At 43.2% G+C, this 22,859-nt stretch overlaps 2 protein-coding genes across 12 annotated transcripts in view; both read right to left on the bottom strand.

The window, feature by feature from the left end:
- Nucleotides 1–709: 709 nt before the first annotated feature.
- Nucleotides 710–12,213, bottom strand: hp1bp3 (heterochromatin protein 1, binding protein 3). 4 transcript variants are annotated; one of them, XM_076267548.1, is made up of 12 exons: nt 12,125–12,213; nt 11,188–11,323; nt 10,263–10,524; nt 9,726–9,885; nt 9,267–9,410; nt 8,538–8,609; nt 6,466–6,623; nt 5,246–5,336; nt 4,839–4,989; nt 4,539–4,650; nt 2,317–2,481; nt 710–2,157 (listed from the first exon to the last, which is right to left on the bottom strand). In XM_076267548.1, the coding sequence occupies exons 2-12, from the start codon at nt 11,264–11,266 to the stop codon at nt 1,722–1,724; spliced, it is 1,830 nt and encodes a 609-aa protein (XP_076123663.1). In that variant the 5' UTR covers nt 11,267–11,323; nt 12,125–12,213; the 3' UTR covers nt 710–1,721. The 4 variants fall into 4 exon arrangements, with proteins under 4 accessions (XP_076123663.1, XP_076123660.1, XP_076123659.1 ...); XM_076267545.1 differs by having other exon boundaries at nt 11,188–11,328; nt 12,125–12,212; XM_076267544.1 differs by having other exon boundaries at nt 11,188–11,273; nt 12,125–12,209.
- A 1,416-nt stretch (nt 12,214–13,629) lies between these two features.
- eif4g3a (eukaryotic translation initiation factor 4 gamma, 3a) overlaps nt 13,630–22,859 on the bottom strand; it is a 74,460-nt gene continuing 65,230 nt past the window's right edge. For all 8 annotated transcript variants that reach the window (XM_076268801.1, XM_076268803.1, XM_076268802.1 and 5 more), the window contains 9 exons: nt 21,294–21,409; nt 20,651–20,823; nt 17,845–17,970; nt 17,432–17,513; nt 16,967–17,065; nt 16,043–16,189; nt 15,476–15,557; nt 15,031–15,177; nt 13,630–14,710 (listed from right to left, as the gene is read on the bottom strand). In XM_076268801.1, coding sequence (XP_076124916.1) covers nt 14,529–14,710; nt 15,031–15,177; nt 15,476–15,557; nt 16,043–16,189; nt 16,967–17,065; nt 17,432–17,513; nt 17,845–17,970; nt 20,651–20,823; nt 21,294–21,409 — 1,154 coding nt within the window. In that variant the 3' untranslated portion in view covers nt 13,630–14,528. The remainder of the gene's footprint in view (nt 14,711–15,030; nt 15,178–15,475; nt 15,558–16,042; nt 16,190–16,966; nt 17,066–17,431; nt 17,514–17,844; nt 17,971–20,650; nt 20,824–21,293; nt 21,410–22,859) is intronic.

Here is a 22,859-nt window from a genome sequence, read left to right as displayed (position 1 = left end):
TCAAAGTGTGGTCCGGGGACCACTGGTGGTCCGCAAGCTATCCCAAGTGGTCCGCGAGCAGATGTGCTAAAATATAATATAGAGGAGTTGTTTGCAATATTGAACCAACTTGTATGTAAATCCAAACAGTTCTGCAACACTGCCTATGTAAGCTACGCCAGTTTAAATCGTATGAATCTTCTGACACAATAAGCAAGGTGCAAAGACAATATAAGCAAGGTTGTTCAGTGAGTAGACCTATTGTGCAATAGTTGAAGTAGTCTGTTGTTTTTTTTAGCTAGGTGGTCCGTGAGGTATTTTTTTAATTGGTTAAGTGGTCCTTGGTCTGAAAAAGTTTGAGAAACACTGGTCTAGTGGGCTATAGGCTAGGTTATTTGGATGTAGCTGCACAGGCTAGAAAAGCAGAACATTTAAGATACAATTCCTTAACAGTAAAGTAACGCAAAAGGCAATCTCATTGTGGTAAATATAGTCCTTACTAAGGCTTCCAATGTTTTGTATTAATAAATGACTTCACAATACTCAAGAGGTAATGCACAAGGGAATGGATTTAAACAAAATATGATACATATCTCTAAAAATGATAATGTCGCACAAATGTCTTGAATCCATGAATCACCGTTTGTCAGGTTTACTGGTAGAAATATGACAACCAAAAGCTACCCATATTAATAAGGAAAGACTAGATATACATAAAGAACACATAAGATAGTACAAATATAGTCACTTTATTAATGACTACAGAAAAGCAGATCAGTGAAAGATTAACAGCATGCAGAGCATGAGCCAAGCTCATGGGAACAAAAGCTGTCTTATCCTCATGGATTCACTAATACATAGAATATAATCGAATATAACTTTTGTGTGCTGTATTGAAGTCATGACTATGACAAAAGAAAACATTTTTATGGTCTATCTTTTAAGAGACGATCACACACAAATTAAACAAATTATTTAACATTTTCATTTGTACTGTTCAGCCGAAGTACGAATTTCCAATTTAGGCAGGGAGTCTTCACAAATGCTCTTTGAACAGAAAGAGAGCTTATTAAATCAACATTTCTGAAGTACAATCTCATGCTTGAGTACACCCTTGCTCATTCTCAAATATGAAAAACTTCCATCACCAAAGCCAATAATGCTACCTTCTCTAACAAATCTCACAATAAGAGCCTATGGTGGTGACCAAAACCTTTACCTTTCAGAAATATCAACTGAAACTTCACACTGTGTCAAAAAAAAAACAACTGTCTCGACAGAACAACAAAAAAGATTAACGTCTCAAATACAGTACATATACTGAGCAGTAAGAGGCAAACTGAACTTCTAACCACTTTGAGTTAGATTTAGTAGGATATAATACTAAAAACTGATTGACCCTCTGAGGTTCATTGAGTTTGAAACAAAGAACAGTTTTACCATTGGAAATGTATTTTAGAAAAAAAACAAAAAAAAAACAAAACACAGAACGAACACGACATCATGACCTTCAAAATTGAGATTCGAATGGAAAAGTATTTCTATGAACAAACTGACATCATTGTTCATCCATCTGATCACGTTACAGGGCCTCCAACAGGGGAGGAAGGATGAAGCTATAAAAAAAAATATAAAGTAAAAAAGAAGAAATCGAGAAAGGGGGGGGGGGTTAGGGAGGCAAAGCACAACAGTCTACTGAGCTACGAGTAAACGTCTCCATCTGTGAGCCTCGCTCGCCAAGCTCACTTCTTCACCCGAGTGGACTTGCGAGCCGCTGGTTTGGCCTTTGCTGGTTGCTCTGCTTTGGCCCCCTTTGCCTTGGCCGGCTCTGGCGATTTGGCTGCCTTGGCCTTTTCTGTCTCATCCGCTTTGGCTGCCCTGGCCGGTGGCTTCTTGCCTGGTGGCCGCTTGGCCACTCTGCTGGTCAGCTTCTTGGCGACGGGCGTTTTGGGCGTGCGAGCTGGGGCGGCTTTTTTCACAGGTGTGGCTTTAGCCGGCGGGGCTGCCTTCTTGGCCACAGGCTTCCTGGCGGGGGGAGGAGCCCTTTTCTTAGCGGGTGGCGCTGCCCTCTTGGCTGGTGGGGCTGACCGTTTGGCAGGAGCTTTCCGGCTGCTGGACTTGCCCCTCCTCTGGGGGGCTGCGGAACGGGCCTTAGGGGCTGGCCGCCTCTGTTGTCCCCTGAAATAACAAACAAACAAAAAAAATGAAACAAACAAAAACTATTAAATACCACAGTGCATACCATAATCACCACTGAAGGATGCAACTCTAAATTTATATTGGAATTTTTAGGGTTAACTGTAAGGAGATATTTGAATGGGAAAAGCCTGTCTTCACCTTTTACGAGGGGGCTCATCATCTTCATCGTCATCATCATCTTCCTCCTCCTCAGACTCTTCTTCAGACTCCTCATCCTCCGACTCAGCCATCCTCTTGCGTTTGGCCTTCTCTTCCTCTTTCTTCTTCTGTTTTGCAATCTTATCTGGAAACAGGATGGCTGGGCTGTGGATGGAGAGAAAGAATATCAGGACCACTCAGGTGAATTTCACATAGATCTACAGCCTTTAAGAGGTGCAATAGGATTACACTTATATTCCCCCACCCTCCAACACAAATAAAGGTCACCCAATGTTTATTTTAAAGGAAAGTTTTTGAAAGAAAGCTCTGACCCTACCCTACTCCACCCCACCCATTAATTCATGTACAGGTTCAGATGAGCTAATTTCAGACACCAGGGGCCTATATTACAACACAAGTTTAACATATCCAGGATATCTTAGCTGGTTAGCCATTTCGACAAACTGTAAAAATCGCAGTCAAATAGACAGTGGTCATCAACTTCCTAAACTACACTGCTCAAAATAAATAAGGGAACACTTTTTCATAGGAGTATAGCATCAAATCTATCAAACTTGTAAGCTATTGGTCTGGCCAGTTATGTAACAGAGGTGGTTGTGAATCAGTTTCACCTGCTTTGGTGTCATCAAAGTTAACAACAGGTGCACTAGAGGGGCAATGATGAGACGACCCCCAAAACAGGAATGGTTTTACAGATGGTGGCAACTGATCATTTTTCCATCTTTATCCTTCTTGAGTGATTTTTCACAAGTTTCGCATTTGGGTAGGGTCAGTGTCACTACTGGTAGCATAAGCCAGTACCTGGAGCCTACAAAGGTTGCACAGGTAGTCCAACTCCTCCAGAATGGCACACCAATACGTTCCATTGCCAGGACTTCTGTGTCTCAGCGCAGTCTCAAAAGGAGATTCCTGGAGACAGGCAGTTGCTTTAAGAGAGCTGGCCAGTGTGGTAGAAGATCCTTTACCCAGCAGCAGGACCAGTATCTGATCCTTTGTGCAAGGAGCAACAGTAGGAGCCCTGCCAGAGCCCTACAAAATGACCTCCAGCAGGCCGCTGGTGTGAATATCTCTAACCACATTGTCAGAAACAGACTTCATGAGGGTGGCCTGAGGACCCGATGGCCTTTAGAGGGACCTGTGCTCACTGCCCAGCACTGTGGAGCTAAATTGCCATTTGCCATAGAATACAAAATTGACAGGTCCACCTGTGCTTTTCACAGAGCAGGTTCACCCTGAGCACATGTGACAGACGTGAAAGGGTCTGGAGAACACTATGCTGCCTGCAACATCATTCAGCATGACCGATTTGGTGGTGGGTCAATGATGGTCTGGGAAGGCATACCCTTGGAGGGACACACAGACCTCTATGGGCAAAACAACGGCACCCTCACTGCTCTTAGGTATCGGGATGAATCTTCAGACCCATTGTCTGACCCTGTACTGGTGCAGAGGCCCCTGGGTTCCCCCTGGTGCACAACAATGGCTGGCTACATGTGGCGAGAGTGTGCAGGCAGTTCCTGGAGGATGAAGGAATTGATAGCATTGACTGTCCCCCACACTCCCCTGACTTCAATCCAGTAGAACACCTCTTGGACATTGTGTTTTGGTCCAACCAACACCGGCATGTTGCACCACAGACTGTCAAGGAGCTCAATGATGGCTGTGTCCACATCTGGGAGCAGATCCTCCAGGACACCATCCGCCATCTCATTGTCAAGCATGTGGGGTCCATACAAACTACTGAGTACCATTTTGAGTTGCTGCAATGAAATTTAGGCAAAATGGACTAGCCTGTCGCATAATTTTTTCACTTTTTTCATTGATTTTCGTGGGGGTCTTTGAATTCAGCCCTCTGTAGATTGATCATTTTCATTACCAAAAAATAATGTGGCATCCTTTACCCAGTACATATTACCCAAAGCATATCAGTGTAGATATCCAGCATGAGTTTTTTTCCCTATTGAGATATGTGTTTTCAAAGTGTTCCTTTAATTTTTTTGAGCAGTGTAGTTATGAATGTGTTCATGAACATGCAATCAGCACAACTTCCTATGGAGATGTGCCCTGAGAAAAAGTAAGCCATCCTTGTCACACCGAAAACCCAGATATAAACCTGATCTCACTCAGCCCATATTCCTGCTTCTTAGTGCAGGCCCCAGGTGTTTCATGTTAAGTGTAGGTTTCATCATGTTGTGATTTACCTTGGGTAGTAGGGGTAGGAAAGCTGGTAGCTTCCACTCAGCCCGTGGCCCGTGATCTGTTCGATCCAGCCCATGGTCTTGCCCTTCTCCAAGGTTCTCTTCAGCTGGTTCACTAGCAGGTAAAACGAAGGGTAAGGCCACAATCGCAGTCATATGGACAAAGTTGATATGTGAAACAGGTAGTTTGTGTGGCTCAACAGTTGTGTATTTTTTGACAAAGCATATCCTGGTCATGAAGAAATGTAAAGATCTTCATGAAACCTTTGTGCATTGTGACTTATATGTGTACTTTAGTCTTACTTAAGAGGTACTCCTTTCGGTCCTTGTGGTTTTCGATGAGGAACTTGCGGAGTGTGTTGATGCTGCAGGACTTTGGCTCGTTCATGGCTATGATGGCCGTCACTATAGCATCCTCAAGGACAGTTGCAGGTTTGTCCCCAGTTTTCTTCAGCTGTAGGGCAAAACAACAACAAAAACGTATACTAACTAGGAAACAATATGGAATAACATATAGGTACTAGTTATTAACTAGCAAGACCGGCACTGGCATCTGACATGCTCTCCATGTTCTTGATGACAAGTTTTATCCATATTATGCAAAAGGACTGGATATGCAGGAGCACATGTGTATTACGGCCAGGGTAAAGTGACCATGGTGTGTCCATGTAGACCAGAGCAAGCAGAGTGCGGCATTGGCCCTCACATACCTGGAATGTTCCTGTAGCTCCCTTCCCAGTGATCTGCTCCAGCTGCCCTCTCTCCACTGCTCTCTGCAGGCCGTTCTTCAGAATATCTGGCCTGCAGAGGAACCACAAACATCTTTGAGCATACTCACCATCAACCAATACATCCCTACTTTAAACAAACAATATGACAACAATGTCAACACCTGCAACTTATGCTGAGCAGATCAAAACAAAACATATAGGATACACGTATCGACCATGGATGTATTATATAGAACTGGAGAGGGAAGAAGTTCAGTCCCATTCTTAGTCGACGGTCAATAGTCAATGCTCGTCGGATGCCATTTTTAAAGGCGTTGGCGGCAAACCGTGATGCTAACTGGCTGAAGCTAACTCTCCAAATACTGAACCCCTGGGCTGCATCCCAAAGCTCTTTTTGCATGTGACCTCTCTCCTTGGTCCTCCAGCTTGTGCCCTGGGAATCGTTCAAAGCTCTACATCACAGAGGATGCCTCATTTATCTAATTGCAACCAGAAAAGGTGAGAACGAGGAGAGGAGAGGCAAAAGGGCCGATACGCGAGGAAACGTCTTATCAACTTTCGGTTTCCAACAACTTCGTGGAGATTTATTAGCGACAATAAATAAGTAGATAGTCCAAGAAAAGATTGTTATATGCTGGAATTATCATGAACTACCAAGCAAACCTTTCTTAAAAAAATGTTTCATGCATGTTTTATTCACACATTGTATAATAAGTATTCATTCATGCCTCGAGAACTATCAAACATAACCTCATTATCAGGGTCAATAAGTGGGAAGAGTCCATGTTCATATGTTCATATGTTTAGGCTTTGGTATAAAATTCATATTCTCTGTAATTTGTGTGTAACAATGGTCTGTTGATTCTAGCCTAGGAGTGATGCTTCACCGCATCATCAGTAATTGACGTCTCTTAAAAATGATCCGTGAGTGATCAGGACGTCTCATTTCTCATATCTGTATCTCCTTCATTCCTCCATCCTTCTATCATTCCTTCTTTGTTTCCCTTACAACATTAATTAGAAGGAGGGGTTAGGACAGGAGCAAGGAAGGAAGGTCAAAAAGACAAATAATCTGCAGCCCTAGTATCGACCAATCAATTCTCTGACAAAAACGTGTATAGGAATAGAATCACAGAACAAACACAACAAACTGGGATCCTCCCAGCAGTGACTAAGAGGGCACCATCAGTCAACCTTACCTTTTCTCTACATCCATTTGTGGGTAGTGTTCAGTGAGGTACTTCTTGATGAGCAGATAGGAGGCCTCTTTGGGCTCACAGAGGCGTGTCATGATGAGAGGCAGGCAATCACCCAGCGTCTCCGCCTTCACACCCGGAGCCACCACCAAGGCAAGTTTCTACACAACAGCAACCAAACACAGGTCAGTGCCAAATGCTGGATACACTTAGGGCTATATCTTGCACTTTAACGCAATTGACTTTGCAAATTCGCAAATCGCTTTGTGGGCGGATCTTGGGCGCCGTTTCTATTTTACCGGCGGAAAATTGACTGTTGCGCCCGACGCAAATCTAAAATGGGGTGGTCTGTAGCAGCTACATTACTCATGGGTGTGGTTTGGGCGTAACGTGCAATAAACCAATCACAGCGTCATCTCACATTCCCTTTACAGTTCACAGTGCTATAGTCAGTTGTGAACAGTTTGCTATTGATTTTTCCGATGTTTCCGATGTTTTGGGATCACTCTCACTGAATCACGAGCTTATGAATGCATGGTGATATTTTTGCAATGTAATCTAACATTACCTCACTATAGACAATTCAGATCTGTCAGATAAGCTCTCCTCTCCCGTGCTGCTGCTGGGGCATTTGGGTTAAATGGAATCGGCATGCAGTTCGTCTCATTAAGTCCTCTAATATTTCCTAATTTATGTCATCAACACATCCGTGATTCGTGGAAATGTGTTTGCAACACAGGCGACCAAGCAAGCGCTCCTGCAGGTGTAAGCTACGGCTATACCTTACCAACAGGCAACGAGAAACACTTTCCAAGTTGACCTAACTTTCCAACTCTGCACAGTATCCCATTAACTGCATGACAGTGGGCTATTTACAATATTTATTTTATGTAAAGTAGAGTTTGTAAACACGTTATCATCATCTTAATGCACGCAAAACTTTTGTTTGAGCAGAAGAGAGAATAACAATAAATGGACGCAGCAACTACAGAAATTGTAGCGAAGGCTACTTGCCGCTTTCTTTTACTGTCTATGGTTGCATAATGCTTATTTTAGCGAATTCACAAACTCAAGACTTCAAGGCCATCATGGATATAAAACGTTTTTTGAAAACAACGAAAGGATGGAGGGAACATAGCAAAGTTTTGGAGTTATTTCAGATGGGCTTCAACAAGGTAGGCAAATTTGTGGTGCTTGTCAAAACCTTAGAGCAGCTGGAATAATGTTAAAGTGCACACGATGTTTAAAGCCATACACAACGGTAAATTGGAACAAAACTAAAGGTAACTTTAGCCTTTATAGGGCTGTATAAAGTTGTCCAAATTAATAGGTCGTAATTAGGCGTTGTTGTTGTAAAGATATTGCATGTAGATGTACTATATAGGCTACTACATTTTTAGTGGACCAATGCACGAACAAAGCCGGGAAACGGACAAATATTATCAAGGCTTTGAATGTTTCCATCTGTGCACAGGGTGTCTGTAGATCGGTGTGCATAGCATTCATTTCTGCAGGCCTGTGGCCATGCATGCGCCCTTAAAATAGCATCTGAATTTGCGCCACTGACTTTAGACCAGGTGGTTCCTGGTCTGTGGTGGAATTGTTTTCTGAAACTGCAAAATATCAACAGGGACCGTTTGCGCCGGAACACGCCCCCTCTTTTCGCTGAAACTGTGGGCACACATGTACCTGTGGAGGGAAAATTCCAATATGCGGTGACTGCAAAATAGGAAAGACAAAAGCGCGAACGTATACAAAGTCAATTGTGCTGGTGTGCAAAATAGAGCCCTTAGTCTCCATTTACAATCACCACTTGACAAATAGTATATTGTTATTATGAATTAAGTGCTCCTTGACCTTCACCTCTTGAAATGAGTCAATTAAGATAACCAATAAATAGAAGTGTAAGGATGTTTTTTTTTTATTGAGAGGTCATCCACAGGACAACAATCCTTTAGAGATGATCATGTCTATTTGGAGATGATCAGCCAATTTGCCTACTGCTGAAAATCTGAAAACAAGGAAATGCAAGATAGACAGCTTCATAAGAGACAAAGACTTGGGTTTTACGGTACCTTATTGCCAGAGTTGGAGACGGCTGATAAATTTCCAATTGCGAAACTCCCAGCAAAGCCTTTTCCCTTCAGCTGTGTGGGACAGAGACATATTTCATGCCAAGTGTGAAATCAGAGTGTAATCATGCACAGAGTGAAAGACAAACTAATAAAAGTAAAACACAACAAACTTATTTCCTATCCACATGAAGGATCATATCCTGACAGTGACTACGTTTCCATGCACACCATATTTCAATTAAGGACCATACAGAAGAAGATATTTTTCTAAACCTGCTTCTTTGAGCATTACAATGCTTTCAGGCATCAATTAATTCCATCTTGTCATTTAAACTTTCAGGTTTGCATACATAAAAATGACCTCATCACTATTCTAAAAGTGTAACATTTTAGCCATGCTTTTCACTATGTTTGTAAAGTGTCGTAGCAACAGAACAAGCTACCAAAATTCTTTGCATGAACATGTGAAGACGTAATCTAAAATTCCAACTAACATGTTTACATGCCACAATATTCTGATTAAAACAGGCATATGCCAGGTGCCTTATTCAGGAATTTAGTAATCAGAATATCGGCTCAATCAGGTTTTGGCAACTGGAATACGGAACATAGGAACATAGAACTGGAACTCATATGCAATCTGAAAATTGTCATTATTCCGAATAAGGTGTGCATGGAAACATTGTGATTGGCTGCTTGAAATGGTACATACAGTATAGGATATGATACCTGTTTGATGGCCCCTTTCTCCACCAGTCGCTTCATGGACTGCCTAAGAAGGAATTTCCTTTTGTCCAGCTCCAGAAAGGCATATTTACTCATGATGTACTTCAGGATGACAAAGGCAGATGCACCAGTTCTCTCTTTGGAGCTCTGTAAAAGAGACAATATATTATCAACACTCACATCTAATGATTCATTCTCACCATCACTGTTGTCATTCCTTTCAGAGACACTTTGTCTGAACCCTTGATGAAAAAAATTCTTGTTCTTACACAATATTTGTGTAGACTGCTTTTTTAAACATGTTTTCAGCGGAAACAAAGAAGCCCCATTCTGCACTTAGAACAATATTAATTATATCCTCTCCAAAACATAAGCTTTTAGTTTCCTTCATTTAGCCAATATATTTGAAAACAAGTCAAATCAAACCCTTCCCAGTGCATGTGGATGGATCTGTGCACAAACCTGAATAGCTTCGATGAGGATGTCGTGCACTTTGGGGTGCTGCATGACCGTCTTGTTGCCCGTCTTGTTGCCTGTGCGCTTGACGGAGGGCAGGGAAGCCCAGGCCGGGATGGACTTCTTCACCTTCTTGACCTTCACCTCATTGGTGCCCTCTTTGTCCCTGCAACAGTCCCAAACACCACGACATGTAAACATTAGCCAGGCGTTGTTCTCTAGCAGTTTTAGGGATTTCCTTTGGTTTAAAAACATCACCAAGACCAAGAAAATTTGAGCTAGGAGGAGATAAATTGAAACCACTAACTAAATGGAAAGCATGCAATCCCCCTACTTATGTTTCAACACATGTATCTAAATAAATTGTATTTACAGTGTTTGGTCACTGGCACTTTAAGTTAATCCCCACCTGTGATGTCCATTTTATGTTTATTAACGTCATCCACCATTATGTATTTTAGACCTTCATGCCATTCACAGGTCAGGAGGTTAACCACCCACCCAAACAGAACATCCCCAAACAAAACAAAGGGATTTACTCACTCCTTCTTGTCTTTCGATTTCTTCTTCTTCCCAGTCTCCTCAGTGCCTTCTCCATCAGCCTTCGCCTCCCCATCCGCCTCTTTGTCTTTCGCCTCTCCTTCTACTTCTCCTCCATCTCCTCCTTCTGCCGGGGCCTCTCCTCCTTCTCCTTTCTCCCCCGCCGCCTCCTTCTCTCCCTGGGTCTCAGCGGCTGGGGCTTCAGCCTCCTTTGCTGCCGCTTCCTCTTCCATGGGCGCCGCCTCGTCTGAGTTGGCTGTGGATTCTAATCCAAAACCACTTGCACGTTAGAACAACAGAACACCACAACAGATTACCATGTCTTCTAAACAGCATGTTAAAAAAGAACTGCCTGTCTGTCAGATTAGTTTTGCAACCACTGTGATAAGAATGTGTTTGGGATGAAGTTAGTATGTGTCTAGTCTGTGAACACATATTTTGGTGAGCTGTGACCAATGAGCTGTACTCCTAAGGATGCGGTTTGAGAATGTTTGTTTGTTTGTAAAATCTATGCTAGTAAGAAATTCTAAAACCTTCAAAAGGTGGGACCTGGTGATAAAACGGTTTGAGAATGGCCCCATATCAAATGAGCAAGCTCTTCTCTCAGATAGCATCCATACATTGTGCACTTTCCATGCAGTACTCTTCAATGTAAAGTTCAGATGCTGCTACTGCACTTGATAAGAAGACTTACATGTACAACATGTAACAGGTCTGCAACTGGGCTTTTGACATAAAGAAAGGGCATAGTTGTGGCTACTCTACGCTGAACTCAAAGACTCTTTAGATTTCTCTGGATTAATCTAACCTAGTTCTAATGTAATCTAAGTAATTCTAATCTATGAAAAGGACTGTAACTTTCTATTAAGTCACTAAAAGACTTAACTGCATGAATGCAGTCTCACAAATGCGATGTAGGGTCACACACCTTTGGCCTTGGGAGCACCGTCCGCAGGAGCTTGCTCGTCACCAGTCCCGGGTCCTCGACGTATGGATGCCCGACGCATGACTTACCTGCACATGCAGATAAACAGAGTTGTCGCCAAGAGGCCGAATTCAGACTCCTATGCTGCACAAGGTAGGGGAAGAGTCAGTGATGGTGCAAGGAGATGCACTCCTGTATTGAGGAGTGTCAGGTGGAAGGTGAGGGAAAATAGGGATGCTATAAAACAATTACCATCACCTACAGTTTACCAACAGCCTCAAGACACTACTGATTAAGTAGAATAAGGGCCTCAGGCCGTTAGAGCCATGTGTGTTGCATCCAACGGTTGCATCAGACAAACTAGCAGCTATATCTACGGCAGGATTGGAGACAGTGTGCCAAAATATACATGAGACACATATTGCAGGATTGGTGGCCGAATGCCGAAATATATAGTTAACAAACCACGAATGTGTGTTCTCTGTTAGAGGAGTGAGCACCAACATCAGTCACTGATTGAAAAATCTCTGTGTTTTTCCCTAACTAGGAACGTCGGAGAGAGTGTCCATTTTCATTCATGTCATGCAAAATAAGGTGTGGGCAGAAAGAAGTATTTCGTGTGCAATTTTTTGTCATTAACCGTATTCAAGGTAGCAGCTATATTGATTCATTGACTGCAGAACAAAACTTCGGTGTCCACAGAATGAGCAAGTGCAAATTAAATGCATGGCTGTAAGTGCACGATTAGTTTGACTACTCGAGACAAATGCAAAAATCGAGAATGGCCATTTTGTCTGTTTAACGATACCCTACACAGTAATGGCGTCGCATTGAGCAGATGGCAAGTTAAAAATGCAATGGAAAAACGCAAGAGAAGATTCCGTGGTTATTTCGGAGTTTGCATGGTGCTCCTTAATTCGAATACCATACATTTCCTTACCTTTCCAACGCTCGGTTACTTAGGTGTTTATTCTGTGCTGCTTTTCCCTTAGCTACAATTCTTTCTTCAGACGTGCCCTTCCCCCTTTGGACGTACAAACACGTAGCAACGTCAGGGTCTCGTCATCAAGCGTGCCCTTTGTGTATGAACTCTTACCTTTGGAACTTGTCAGCCTTTAGGCATTCTATTATTTAGACGAAAAAGAAACTCCCAACAGTACATTCTTAATTAGTGCAAGTGTAATGCAGTATGAACCATGATTTAGGCACCAATACGAGATAAAATGACCGTGTGGATGTACTCAAGCGTTTATCGGATGAGAGCAATGATTAGTCGACCCCGAGAGATCTTTGTTGGGGGACTGGATGCGTTATTTTTGTGTAGTGAATTGTTTTACTTGTCTTAACACACGTTTAGTGGAAGTGGGAATTGGGGTCTTATTTCACTTGGAATATGTACAATTTCTATTTCTTTTCAAAATTAGCCTACTTAAAACCATGCAGAGTTTTGTAGCCTACGTTCTCAAGAAACTCACAACCACTGGGCTACTTTATATTAGTCTGCACATCATAGGCTAATTGCATATTATGCAATAATTGCTAAATTCATAGGCGATTGGTAGTATGTGACTTTCATATTGTGAAGATCCAAAAGCCATGCAATCCAGTTTTTCTCTCCATGCAGTTTGTTGTAAAAACCCAAAAGAAAGCGCAACATATTGATGACCTCGCTCTCACAATCGCTCTATAAAAGTGTTGAGAACGAGATAAACAATTACCAGTGCATATCATTGATTGGTAAATCCTGTCCATTTATCAATGGATGGAGGCCCTCATTGCTCAATGCATCACCTGGTCCGCTTTGATCTTAGTGTCACAGATCAGTATGCTCATGCTGAACTGTGAAGAAAGGATTATGTCACAAAAATCTAATACAGGAATTCATCCTTATGTACAAGTGAACACAAGGCAAACAACATAAAAACAACTTCTTTAAAACTTTCCAACAGATTATAATTAATCTAAACTTCAGAATAAATATCCAGTCCACGATTCTGGTGAAATGTTTTAATATTAGAGCTCAACTGCCAATCCAATGTCATTTCTCCCTTCTGTGCTCCTGAAGCAACAGTATTCATGGGTTTCATCCAGTCCCTTTCCACAGGTGTATAAAATCAAGCACCTAGATTATGAATGCAGGCATGGTGCTTGATTAATACACCTGTGGAAAGGGACCCAATGAAACCCATGGATTGTCTGGAAGTTAACCACTTTCCCTTCCCCATTTACAGAGCCTGGGGTGTGTACTAGTGTGTACTGTTTTTAAGGTGCACACTGCTATAGGAAGGATCATCAGAAACAATTCCCTGAATTTGACCAAAAGTGGATTTCATTACATCAGAATCGTGGACTAATCCTTTAATGAGTGGGCAGGGAGTGATACTGGGTCCGTTGAGAATGTTTGGAGGGGTGTTGGTGTTATCCATTGTAAAAGGTCACACAGCATGTTCTTAGACAGTCTTTAATGTATTCACATGTACTTTAAATTTGCTCTTCATGTCTGGAGAATAACAAGGTGGAAAAAACCCTGGCATGGTTTGGATTCACACGAGCACACACACACACACACTCCTTCTCTATCAAGTCCCTGCTTTTCTCAGCATTCAGAGAAAGTTCTTGTGTGTATATGTGTGCGTATATCTCATGTCCTTTTGGAAGCTCAAACTTTTTTTCCCACAGAGCAAGCAAACCCTGCAACACCAGACTTTGGAGGGGTTATTCTATAATAACCTTTGACCTTGTACATAGTAAACGTCAACCATCTCGGTTTCCGCCACACCTTTCATCCAAAAATAACTTCTTCTGAAACTGTCTTCAACCAAACTCGGGAATCCGCAGAGGTTATTCAATTCACAATTATTATTACTGTAATGATAATTACTTTGTTATTTTCTATTGTCAGTGATGTTCTCCTCAATATGAGCTTTTTTCTGCAAATGTTAAATAAAAGGTCCGTCTTTGCAGTCTCTTAAAAAAATAATAAATTAATCAGGTTATAACCTGTTTTCAAGTCTCTTCAAAACGTAACAAAAAAAAAAAAAAAAAAAAAAAAAAAGTTAAAATTTAAAGCAAAAATATTTTCTATGTATAGTACACGTATGTAGTGCTCCCATTTCTGGAGATCTTCCTCAGGGGGGTTGAAGGAACGCAACAGAACATAGTAGAACCGCACTGCGAACGCATTCCCTCTGCCCCTCGGGACAGTGTTCCCTCGGTCCTTTGCTCCCATCTGGCTTTGTCAGTCCTTAGGGATGTGGACACACTGGCTAGAATGTGGTAGAACGTGGTGGAACGTGAGCGGAAACGCTTCCGGAGGGGTGTGACGGGTTCCCGGTCTTCTCTTCTCAGTTGTCCTCCGACTCCTCCTCAGCCTCGCGCAGCCAGGTGAAGAAGGCGGTGACGGACTTGAGGGCCACACCTTTGCCCTGCTGCTCCGCCGGGTCCTTGCTGGACTCCCAGAGGTAGAAGGCGTCCTCCGAGATCACGTCCTCGTCGTATAGACAGTCGAAGAACATGCGGAGCAGGTCTGCGGAGGAGGAGGGGCGGGCGGGGTGGGGGGTTGGTGTAGACATGCATGGTTAGGAGACGTTTGAAAAGGCACTCTAGATTTGGTGCCGTCACTCATTATCTTGACTTCCCTTTTCCAAAAAGCAAGATCTTAATTACAATCTAATCAATCAAAATCACTAGTTTAGGTTTAATGTGATAAAGTAAGGGCCAGGACTGGTAACTGATAGCTGCAATTGACAGTGTACAGCATCTATGAGAGCATCTTTAAATCTTTCTAGCAAATACCATGGAATACATGTTTATGAGAGAGTAGATGAGTAGACATCGGGTACTCACTAGGAGGTTGATCAAGAGTTACTATCAATGCTTGAAGTGCATAAAGTGCTTGCAACTGGCGCTCAGTGTCTGAGTTAAGGTACTTCAGTAAGACAGGCAATCTCTTCTGGATGATAGCAGTGTCCACTCTGCAGGAGGAACTCTCATCTGAGGACAGAAGTGAAGAGAGGGAGACAGAGAGGGAAATCACAAGGAAGAAGGGGAGAGTGTTCAAGCACATGATGCTGTTTTATATTACACATGCTGGAGTTGATATCATTCACAACATACACAGTCTATCACCAGTCCAACAGCTAAAAGGCACAACATTGTATTTGTAGAACATATTATAGCATAGACATAGATTATGGAGATACATATGCACGTTTGTATTGTAAGGCAGCCGTGTGTGTGTGTGTGTGTATTGTAAGGAAATTGTGAGTGTGTTTTGTAATTTAGGTGTTACCTTTCACTGCCGCTTTGCACACTGCTGTCATTAAAGATCTCAGAAAAGGGGAGGAGCTCATCTGAGACTCATCTAGGTTGGCCTGGGACAGGAGGCAAGCACACAATGACAACACCTTTACATCAAGATTACCACAGCTGGACACCCACACACAATCTATGCCACAGATCACTATGAAGGCATACAGTATGGGATCATTCTCTTCAATTATTTATGTTCATGATCGGAAATATAAATCGAAAGTAACGTATGTAACTACGGTTCTATGAATCCTAGATGACCGCCAGGTCAGCAAGGATGAAATAGAACTCATGTAATGTAGTATTATAACAAAAAAAACCCCACAGATTTGTTCACTTCTTCTAAAAGGATGCTCGTGTGAGGTTGCTTAGACAGAGTGTGAGTCACTAAGAGTGTCTACAAGCATGGAGTGAGTTGACTAGTGAGTCACCGTCAAAGAAAGAGACAAAACAGAGATGCAATACTGTAGAAATGAAGAGAGAACTGGAGTAAGAAACACCAGAGAGAGAGAGAGAGATAGAGAGTGTTGGGCGGGGAAAGGCGCACCTCCACCCAGTCGAAGATCTGCTCGTCACTGGCCATGTCCTCCAGGAGGAGCCGCTCTAGGTGGCGGCTCAGCTCCTCGGGGGAGAGGGGCGTCCTGGACAGGAGCGGCGGGGGGCTCTGGCTGTCCGGCTGCGTGAACTGCAGCTTCTGAGGAGAGGAGAGGAGAGAGCAGAGGAGAGAGAGAGGAGAGGAGGAGAGAGCAGAGAAGAAAAGAGGAGAGGGAGAGAGGAGAGGAGAGGAAAAGAGGAGAGGGAGAGAGGAGAGGAAAGGGAGAGAGGAGAGGAGGAGAGAGCAGAGGAGAGAGCAGAGGAGAGCAGAGGAGAGGAAAAGAGGAGAGGGAGAAAAGAGAGGAGAGAGCAGAGGAGAGGAGAGGACAGACGAGAGAAGGTAGGAGGGAAAAGGAGAGGGCAAAGACAGAAGACATTAGAAAACGAGGAGGGGAGAAAGATTGCCGAGCGAGGACAGGAAAGCAGAGGATAGAGTAGAAGAAAGGAAAGAGAGCCAAAGGAAGCAGAGAAGAAGAAATGGAAAGAGAGGGGGGTGTGAAAGATGAGGATGAGCATAGAAAGGCAAACAAAGGGAGGAGAAGTGAGAAGTTCAGTTAAAACAGGACAACATCTAACTGCAGGCCACGTAAACTGCCTCTAAATCCACATCTGCAGCTGCATTAAATCCACGAGGATCGTTCAACAGAGACTAAGTGCTGCTTCATGGATGAGAAGAGTCAGTGTGGAAGTCTGTTTGGGTTGGTAAAGAAGGACACTGTTCAGGACAACAGTTTTGGGATCATATAGTTGGATTATGGTTGAGGGAACCCAAAATCCTATTTGTTTTCAGAACAATTTGTTCACATTGTGTACCACTTTGTTCCATCACAAACAAATCAATACTGACCGGTGCCATTGCCCATATGAGACAGTGTACCTGCTCTGAGATGAAGGTGTGGACATCCTCTCCTTCGGGCAGGAAGTCACTCCAGTTCAGGCCTGAGTCCGTCCAAAGCGACCCCACTTTCCTATGGCTCTGAAGTACACAATCACATACAGTCACTCCCTGTCACTGAGTTCAAAATGCCTCCACTAGTTACTGAAAACATGCATACAGTACGGAGACTGTGCGGTTATTCTTAAGATATATGTCACATATATCTTTTTAAGATATATGTCACAGTGGCATCTAAGGAACGATCGATATCCTTATCTACAGATATCAATATCTACAGCTGATTTCTGTGCCTACAAAACACATTTCGTTCCCCTTCAAGGTGTTAAATCTTTCTCCGTGTCCACAAATTGTGTAATGGATTGCTCAGAGTAAGGTGAGAGTGTATTAGAATGGAAATCATTGACAGCCCCATGTGTGATGATGGACTGGTGCAGAGACACTCACCATTTGTTTGCATAGAAGGTGCAGTATTTCAGCAAATAAGATCCCTGCTCTTCCCACAGGAAGCAATGGTTTGCTTAATTCACTGCAGCAGAGAGGTTGGGTTGGGTTGAAGTGGAGTGGGGGAGTGAGTAAGGGATGGAAAGACAGAGAGAGAGGAAGGTGAATATATTATTCCGAGCTCACCATCGGGACATGCACTTGTATTACAAAATACACTTTGAGGAAACCTGCCAACCTGCATGTCCAGTGGTGTGCGTATGTGGCTAAGGGGAGGGTGGGACACGTGTGCACTGAGCATGTTATCAAGAGGAGATTTCAGGTGCTAGTGGTGGATTGAGTTGACCTGTACATGATGTTTTGCAGTGCTGTGTGTGTGTGTGTGTGTGTGTGTGTGTTTTAAGAGCTGTGCTCACCTAAAGAGCTCTCTCATAGAGATGCCCCCTTCCTTGAGCAGAGGGCCCAGCAGCTGAGCCAGGTACAGCCAGATGTGGGGGATGTCTATGGCCATGTCATCCGCCATCTCCAGCGTCTCCCCAAACCTGGCAACACAAACCAATACATGTGTCACCTATGGGAATCCAGCTCTGGAATGAGCCAAAATGGCTGCTCAAACCTAAAAAGGGAGGTCAATTTATGTTAAATAATTAAAACGTGAAAGTTTAAATATCAAGAAGGAATTTATCGAATTTAGCGCACACTGCTGACAGATGAAGAATCGGAGAAAAACCCTCAAAGCAGCCTATTATAAGGCTAAAATACAAAAAAGTTTAAATATCAAGAAGGAATTTAGCGAATTTAGTGCACACTGCTGACAGATGAAGAATCGGAGAAAAGCCCTCAAAGCAGCCTATTATAAGGCTAAAATACAAAACAATCGCGGCTGTAATCTGGCCAAATTCACCTATTTTGCGCTCATGAATGAAATTCCGGGACAGAGATTGTGGAGACGTCATGACACAGACACTACCTCTACTGCACGTCGCTGCTCTAGTCAGCATGTGCTGGTTAACATGTAAACGGGAATATTCCGTTTCTGCTACACATGGAAGCATCTTATTATGAATATTGCAATAAACAGAATATGGTCCTTAACTGGAATATGGTGTGCATAGAACCATAGTCATTTTTACCTGATCTATTTCAAAGGTGTTGCTAGACAGGGCAGTGAGAAAATAGCATTTCTTGTCTCTGGGGTATAATTAGTTTTAAACACGATATCCATGAGTGGGGAGGTTAAAACAACCCTTTCAAACCTTTCTTTCAAAATACTTGCAATCACTCTGCTACTGATGGGCACTTTACAAGTTGCTGCATACCATAGTGATTTACGTTGCCATTGCACCTGGCAGATACATGCAGCACGTTCATGTTCATAAAAGTATATTTATTTCAAATGACAGTGAAAAAACACCACCTGCACTAACAGCCCTGCCCAGCAATGAGCATGTTCCAGGTCTTAATAAAGCACACTACTGTAGTAGCCCCTCCACTTACAACGGTAGAGGCCAGTGCTTGGCTGATGGCCATATCAACATCCTGTGTTTGACATCCATAGGACACATGTGCTGACAGACCGAGTACCTTCAGCGGGAGCACAGTTGTTGTGTGGGTGTGTACAGACCATTCTAAATGTGTTTGTCTAGAGATGTGTTTATCTAGAGTGATTTACCGCACAGAGACAAAGACTATTCCTCACCACAGTCCCCCTGAAAACCGCACTCTGACACCTGACTCACCCAGACACACACACAGACTCACCTATCCTGTCTACTGACGTTAGACTGCAGAGGTATGAGTCAAGCACAAGAGCGCAAGACGCTGGAAATGGAATTGCTACGAACAAACGTCCCCTGCTATTTAAAGTTTAAAGGTGACCTCTAGGAAGTGATGAGTGTGAGGCCAGAGTACTGACAACATTTTACAATAATCAGCCTTCCGCTACACAAATGCACCTCTCAGAGGAGACCCGTGCAGTGTGGGTGGTCCTTCTCCTGTGTGATGAGTGTGTGCGGACCTGCTGATCTGCTGAGATGTCAGGTATGAGTGTGTTGAAAAGCCATTAGTTCCCACACTGCCGGCACCATTGCCAGAGGCTTGGAAATACTCCTGATCGGAGGGAAGCATCTGAATGGATGTGTCATTTTCATCAGTCAGTCTTGTTTACCAGTGTATCGGGATTCACTTAGCAGACCCCTTTATCCTAACAGACTTGCAGTACACACATTTTTCACCAGCGTTTGCTAAAATGCCAGGGATCGACACACTGAAAATAATGTGCATTTTCAGGGTATTGAACACTGATCACGGTGTTGTGGCCCTTTATTTCTGCGCTCCGGTTGCCTTACTACCTGGCCCCTCACAAGCACTGACTAGTAATTTAAATAGTCGAAGACTCCCATACCCCCCACCCTCCTCATGTCTCCCCCGCTGTCCACCACAATGAGTGTCATCCACTCCACAGCACTATTGTTAAGCAGAAGAGCCTGATCAGCTGGAGACTTCGCTCACTGCCTTGCACAACATACAGACTGAGGAAGTCATTCATCCCCAGGGCCATTGAACTGTTCAATGCATCACTTAAGGGAAGAGGAGAAATAGACTTCTTCGCATAGTCTGTCTGCCTCTTCACCACCTCCATGTCTTGAACTGTCTGTCCACTAGCCACTTTATCATTGTCTTCTGCCTCACTGTTTGCGTGCTTTATTAGCACATATGCACAACCCCTCCCTCCATGCCACAGCCGAACTGTGACCACACTTGTACCTTTCTTAATATAGTTATTTATACATAGATATATAGACTTTATTCTTGCACTGTTGCATTGTTTCACCATGACACTCATTCATTCACAAAGAGCACCTTACCTTACCTTATGCACAGAGGACCACAGGCTCAGTCCCTGCTTCAGTCATTGCAAGCGCACCTGATTGATTAATCACCCACTATGTGGACACTGTTTTTTAGAATTGATTTAGATTAAGTTTTATTTAGTGTAATTTGTATTTTAGTATATTAGTATATTCTTTATCTTCTACAGTCCTTATTGCTTAGTTGTGTTTTTTTTTTATATTATATACTTTTAATTACTTTTTCTGCTGTAAGTGAATGTGTGTGTGTATGTTGTCTGTATGCTACTGTGACCTTGAATTTGCCCTAGGGATCAATAAAGTATCTATCTATCTATCTATCTATCTATCTATCTATCTATCTATCACTCACCCGCGGTAGAGCTGCTCCCTGGGCAGGACGTCTTTGTGCAGCAGCAGGTGGAAGAACTGGCCCATGTGGTCGCGCGTCACCTGGCTCCGCTCCAGAGTGGCCTCCACGCCCACCCGCACAAACACACTCAGCTGAGGCGCCTGCTCCATCTCCTCCACACACTGCACAGCCTCCTGCACAGTGGAGATCGCACACACACACGCACACACGCACACGCACACGCACGCACACGCACACGCACACGCACACGCACACGCACACGCACACGCACACGCACACACACACACACACACACACGTATGTATGAGCACAAACACAGAACATGGACAGTATATGTCCACACATGCAGGAAACAAATGTGCTAGTTATCCAAATACTAACAGATGGTGCACATGAACACATACATTTTGTACAGTGTATGAGCGTGTGTGTGTGTGTAACGGAGGCGAACTGAGCTAGCGTGCTAGTTGCCCGTGTAAATCCTCACACCCCTAACCTTAAGAACGCTTCTAACCGCTGAGTTAGAAGCGTTCTTAAGCGTTCACCATGCCGGTGAGTGTCGAGGTGGCGGGTTCGAGGGCCTGACGAATTATGACCTCTGTTACATGTGTGTGTGTGTTTTCAGAACACAGCTGTGCTGTACCTTGTAGTCATTGATGTGCAAGAACTCATCGATGATGGCGCGTGACTTCCTCTCCATTTCATCCTCAGGCAGGGCCGGCTTGGCTGGAACCACAGCTGGAGGAGTCTCAGCCTTCACTGTTGGACAACACACACACACACACACACACACCTGTTAAGGCACTCATGGAACATGTCATGCTGTGTGCTGTGTCATGCATATGTCTATGTATAATTTATGTAATGTTTATTTAAATGTATTATTTTTGTATTATCTGTATGTATTATTATGTATTATCCAGGTATTAGAAATGGTTCAAAGAACGAAAATGAAAAAGATAATTTATTGGATGAACGTAACCGAAAACGGGAACAAAACCAATTTCACTTGTTCTGGAGAGAAAACGCTATTTTCAATTTTAGATAACCGGTTAATAACGGTATTTATCGGTCCCATTAACCTTTCTTTGAATAATATTCAAAAGTCTTCGGACTCTTCTGGGGATCTGATTTTAATGTGGTTCTGCTGGTTCTTAGCCTTCTGCCTAGCAGCATGGCAGGATGAGCACAGTTGAGATAGAGCCATTAAGAAGCGCGTGAAAAAATACAGACTGGAGGAACTAAAGAGAGAGCTGGAGGCTTTGGGGGTTAATGTTGAAGGAAATGGACAAGACATGGATGAAAATAAAAATAAAAACAAAAAGGCCGAAAAGGAACTCCAAAAGCTCCTAATAAAGGAGCTGAAGCAGGTCGAGGACGGCGGAACTGGCCTGGACAAGAGTGCTTGGGAGAGGGCAGAAGGACTAACTCTGCCCATGGAGATCCCAGAAGATGTCCTAAATGTTCTTCATGACCTTGATGCATTCTTGGACAAAGAGTTGGAAGACTCTGAGAGATATGAACATAACATATGAGGGATGACTATGTGAAAGCTGTGCTCGACAGTCTCTTAGATAAAGTGGACTCGACTCTGGGTGAGTAGAAGACATCCGCTCTTATTAAGCAAAAAGTGGGCTACGTAAAAAGTATGCTCACATTTAAAACATCAAAATGGTTCAGCATTGAATTTTAATAAATTGTTCCCCCATTATGTTTAGCTTCAGAAGGACTGAGAGACAAAGAAAAGGAGAGGTTCTTAAGACAGGAAGGAGGAGGCCGAGCAGAAAGCCCATTTCTGGAGTGCCAGAGAGAACCACAAAGGCTCCATCCCCAGGAGGAGGTTTCGGGGGGCCAGACACAGCAGCAGACAGCTGACTGTGTGAACGATTGACAAGGACTTAACCATCAAAAACCATCAATAAAGCAGATACAATTTGTAGTGATCTTAATGTTTCTCCACGATTCATTTCTCAAATATAATTCTGCAACCTAATGACTCATACCAAGCTGTTCCAGTATTCAGTGTCCTGTATAATAGGCTAGACCAAACTAGTTGATAAAAAGGATTTTCGTATCCAATACTATTCAGTAACTATACTGAAACATTATGTGAAATAACATAGGCTCCCAGAAACACTAAGGAAATACCTATAGGCCTGTCATGCAGTTGGTAGCACCACACATAGGTTAGGCTATTACAGGGCTTAAA

Source organism: Alosa pseudoharengus, unplaced genomic scaffold (genome assembly GCF_046254945.1).
Source record: "Alosa pseudoharengus isolate Yale_2024_CS ecotype anadromous, Long Island Sound unplaced genomic scaffold, YU_APseudo_1.1 YU_APseudo_1.1_scf_5, whole genome shotgun sequence".
In the NCBI taxonomy this organism is placed as follows: domain Eukaryota; kingdom Metazoa; phylum Chordata; class Actinopteri; order Clupeiformes; family Clupeidae; genus Alosa; species Alosa pseudoharengus.
The sequence above is the reverse complement of the archived record's forward strand: the minus strand, read 5'-3'. Positions and strand labels throughout refer to the sequence as shown.

Excerpts from the sequence above, each read along its gene's own strand:
- hp1bp3 (XM_076267548.1), bottom strand. The coding sequence starts at position 11,266 with ATGCGTCGGGCATCCATACGTCGAGGACCCGGGACTGGTGACGAGCAA. Across the intron at positions 6,624-8,537 it reads TCTCCAACTCTGGCAATAAG|AAACTTGCCTTGGTGGTGGC; the intron begins GTACCGTAAAAC and ends GCTGTTGTGTAG. Across the intron at positions 5,337-6,465 it reads CAAATGGATGTAGAGAAAAG|GCCAGATATTCTGAAGAACG; the intron begins GTAAGGTTGACT and ends GTTCCTCTGCAG.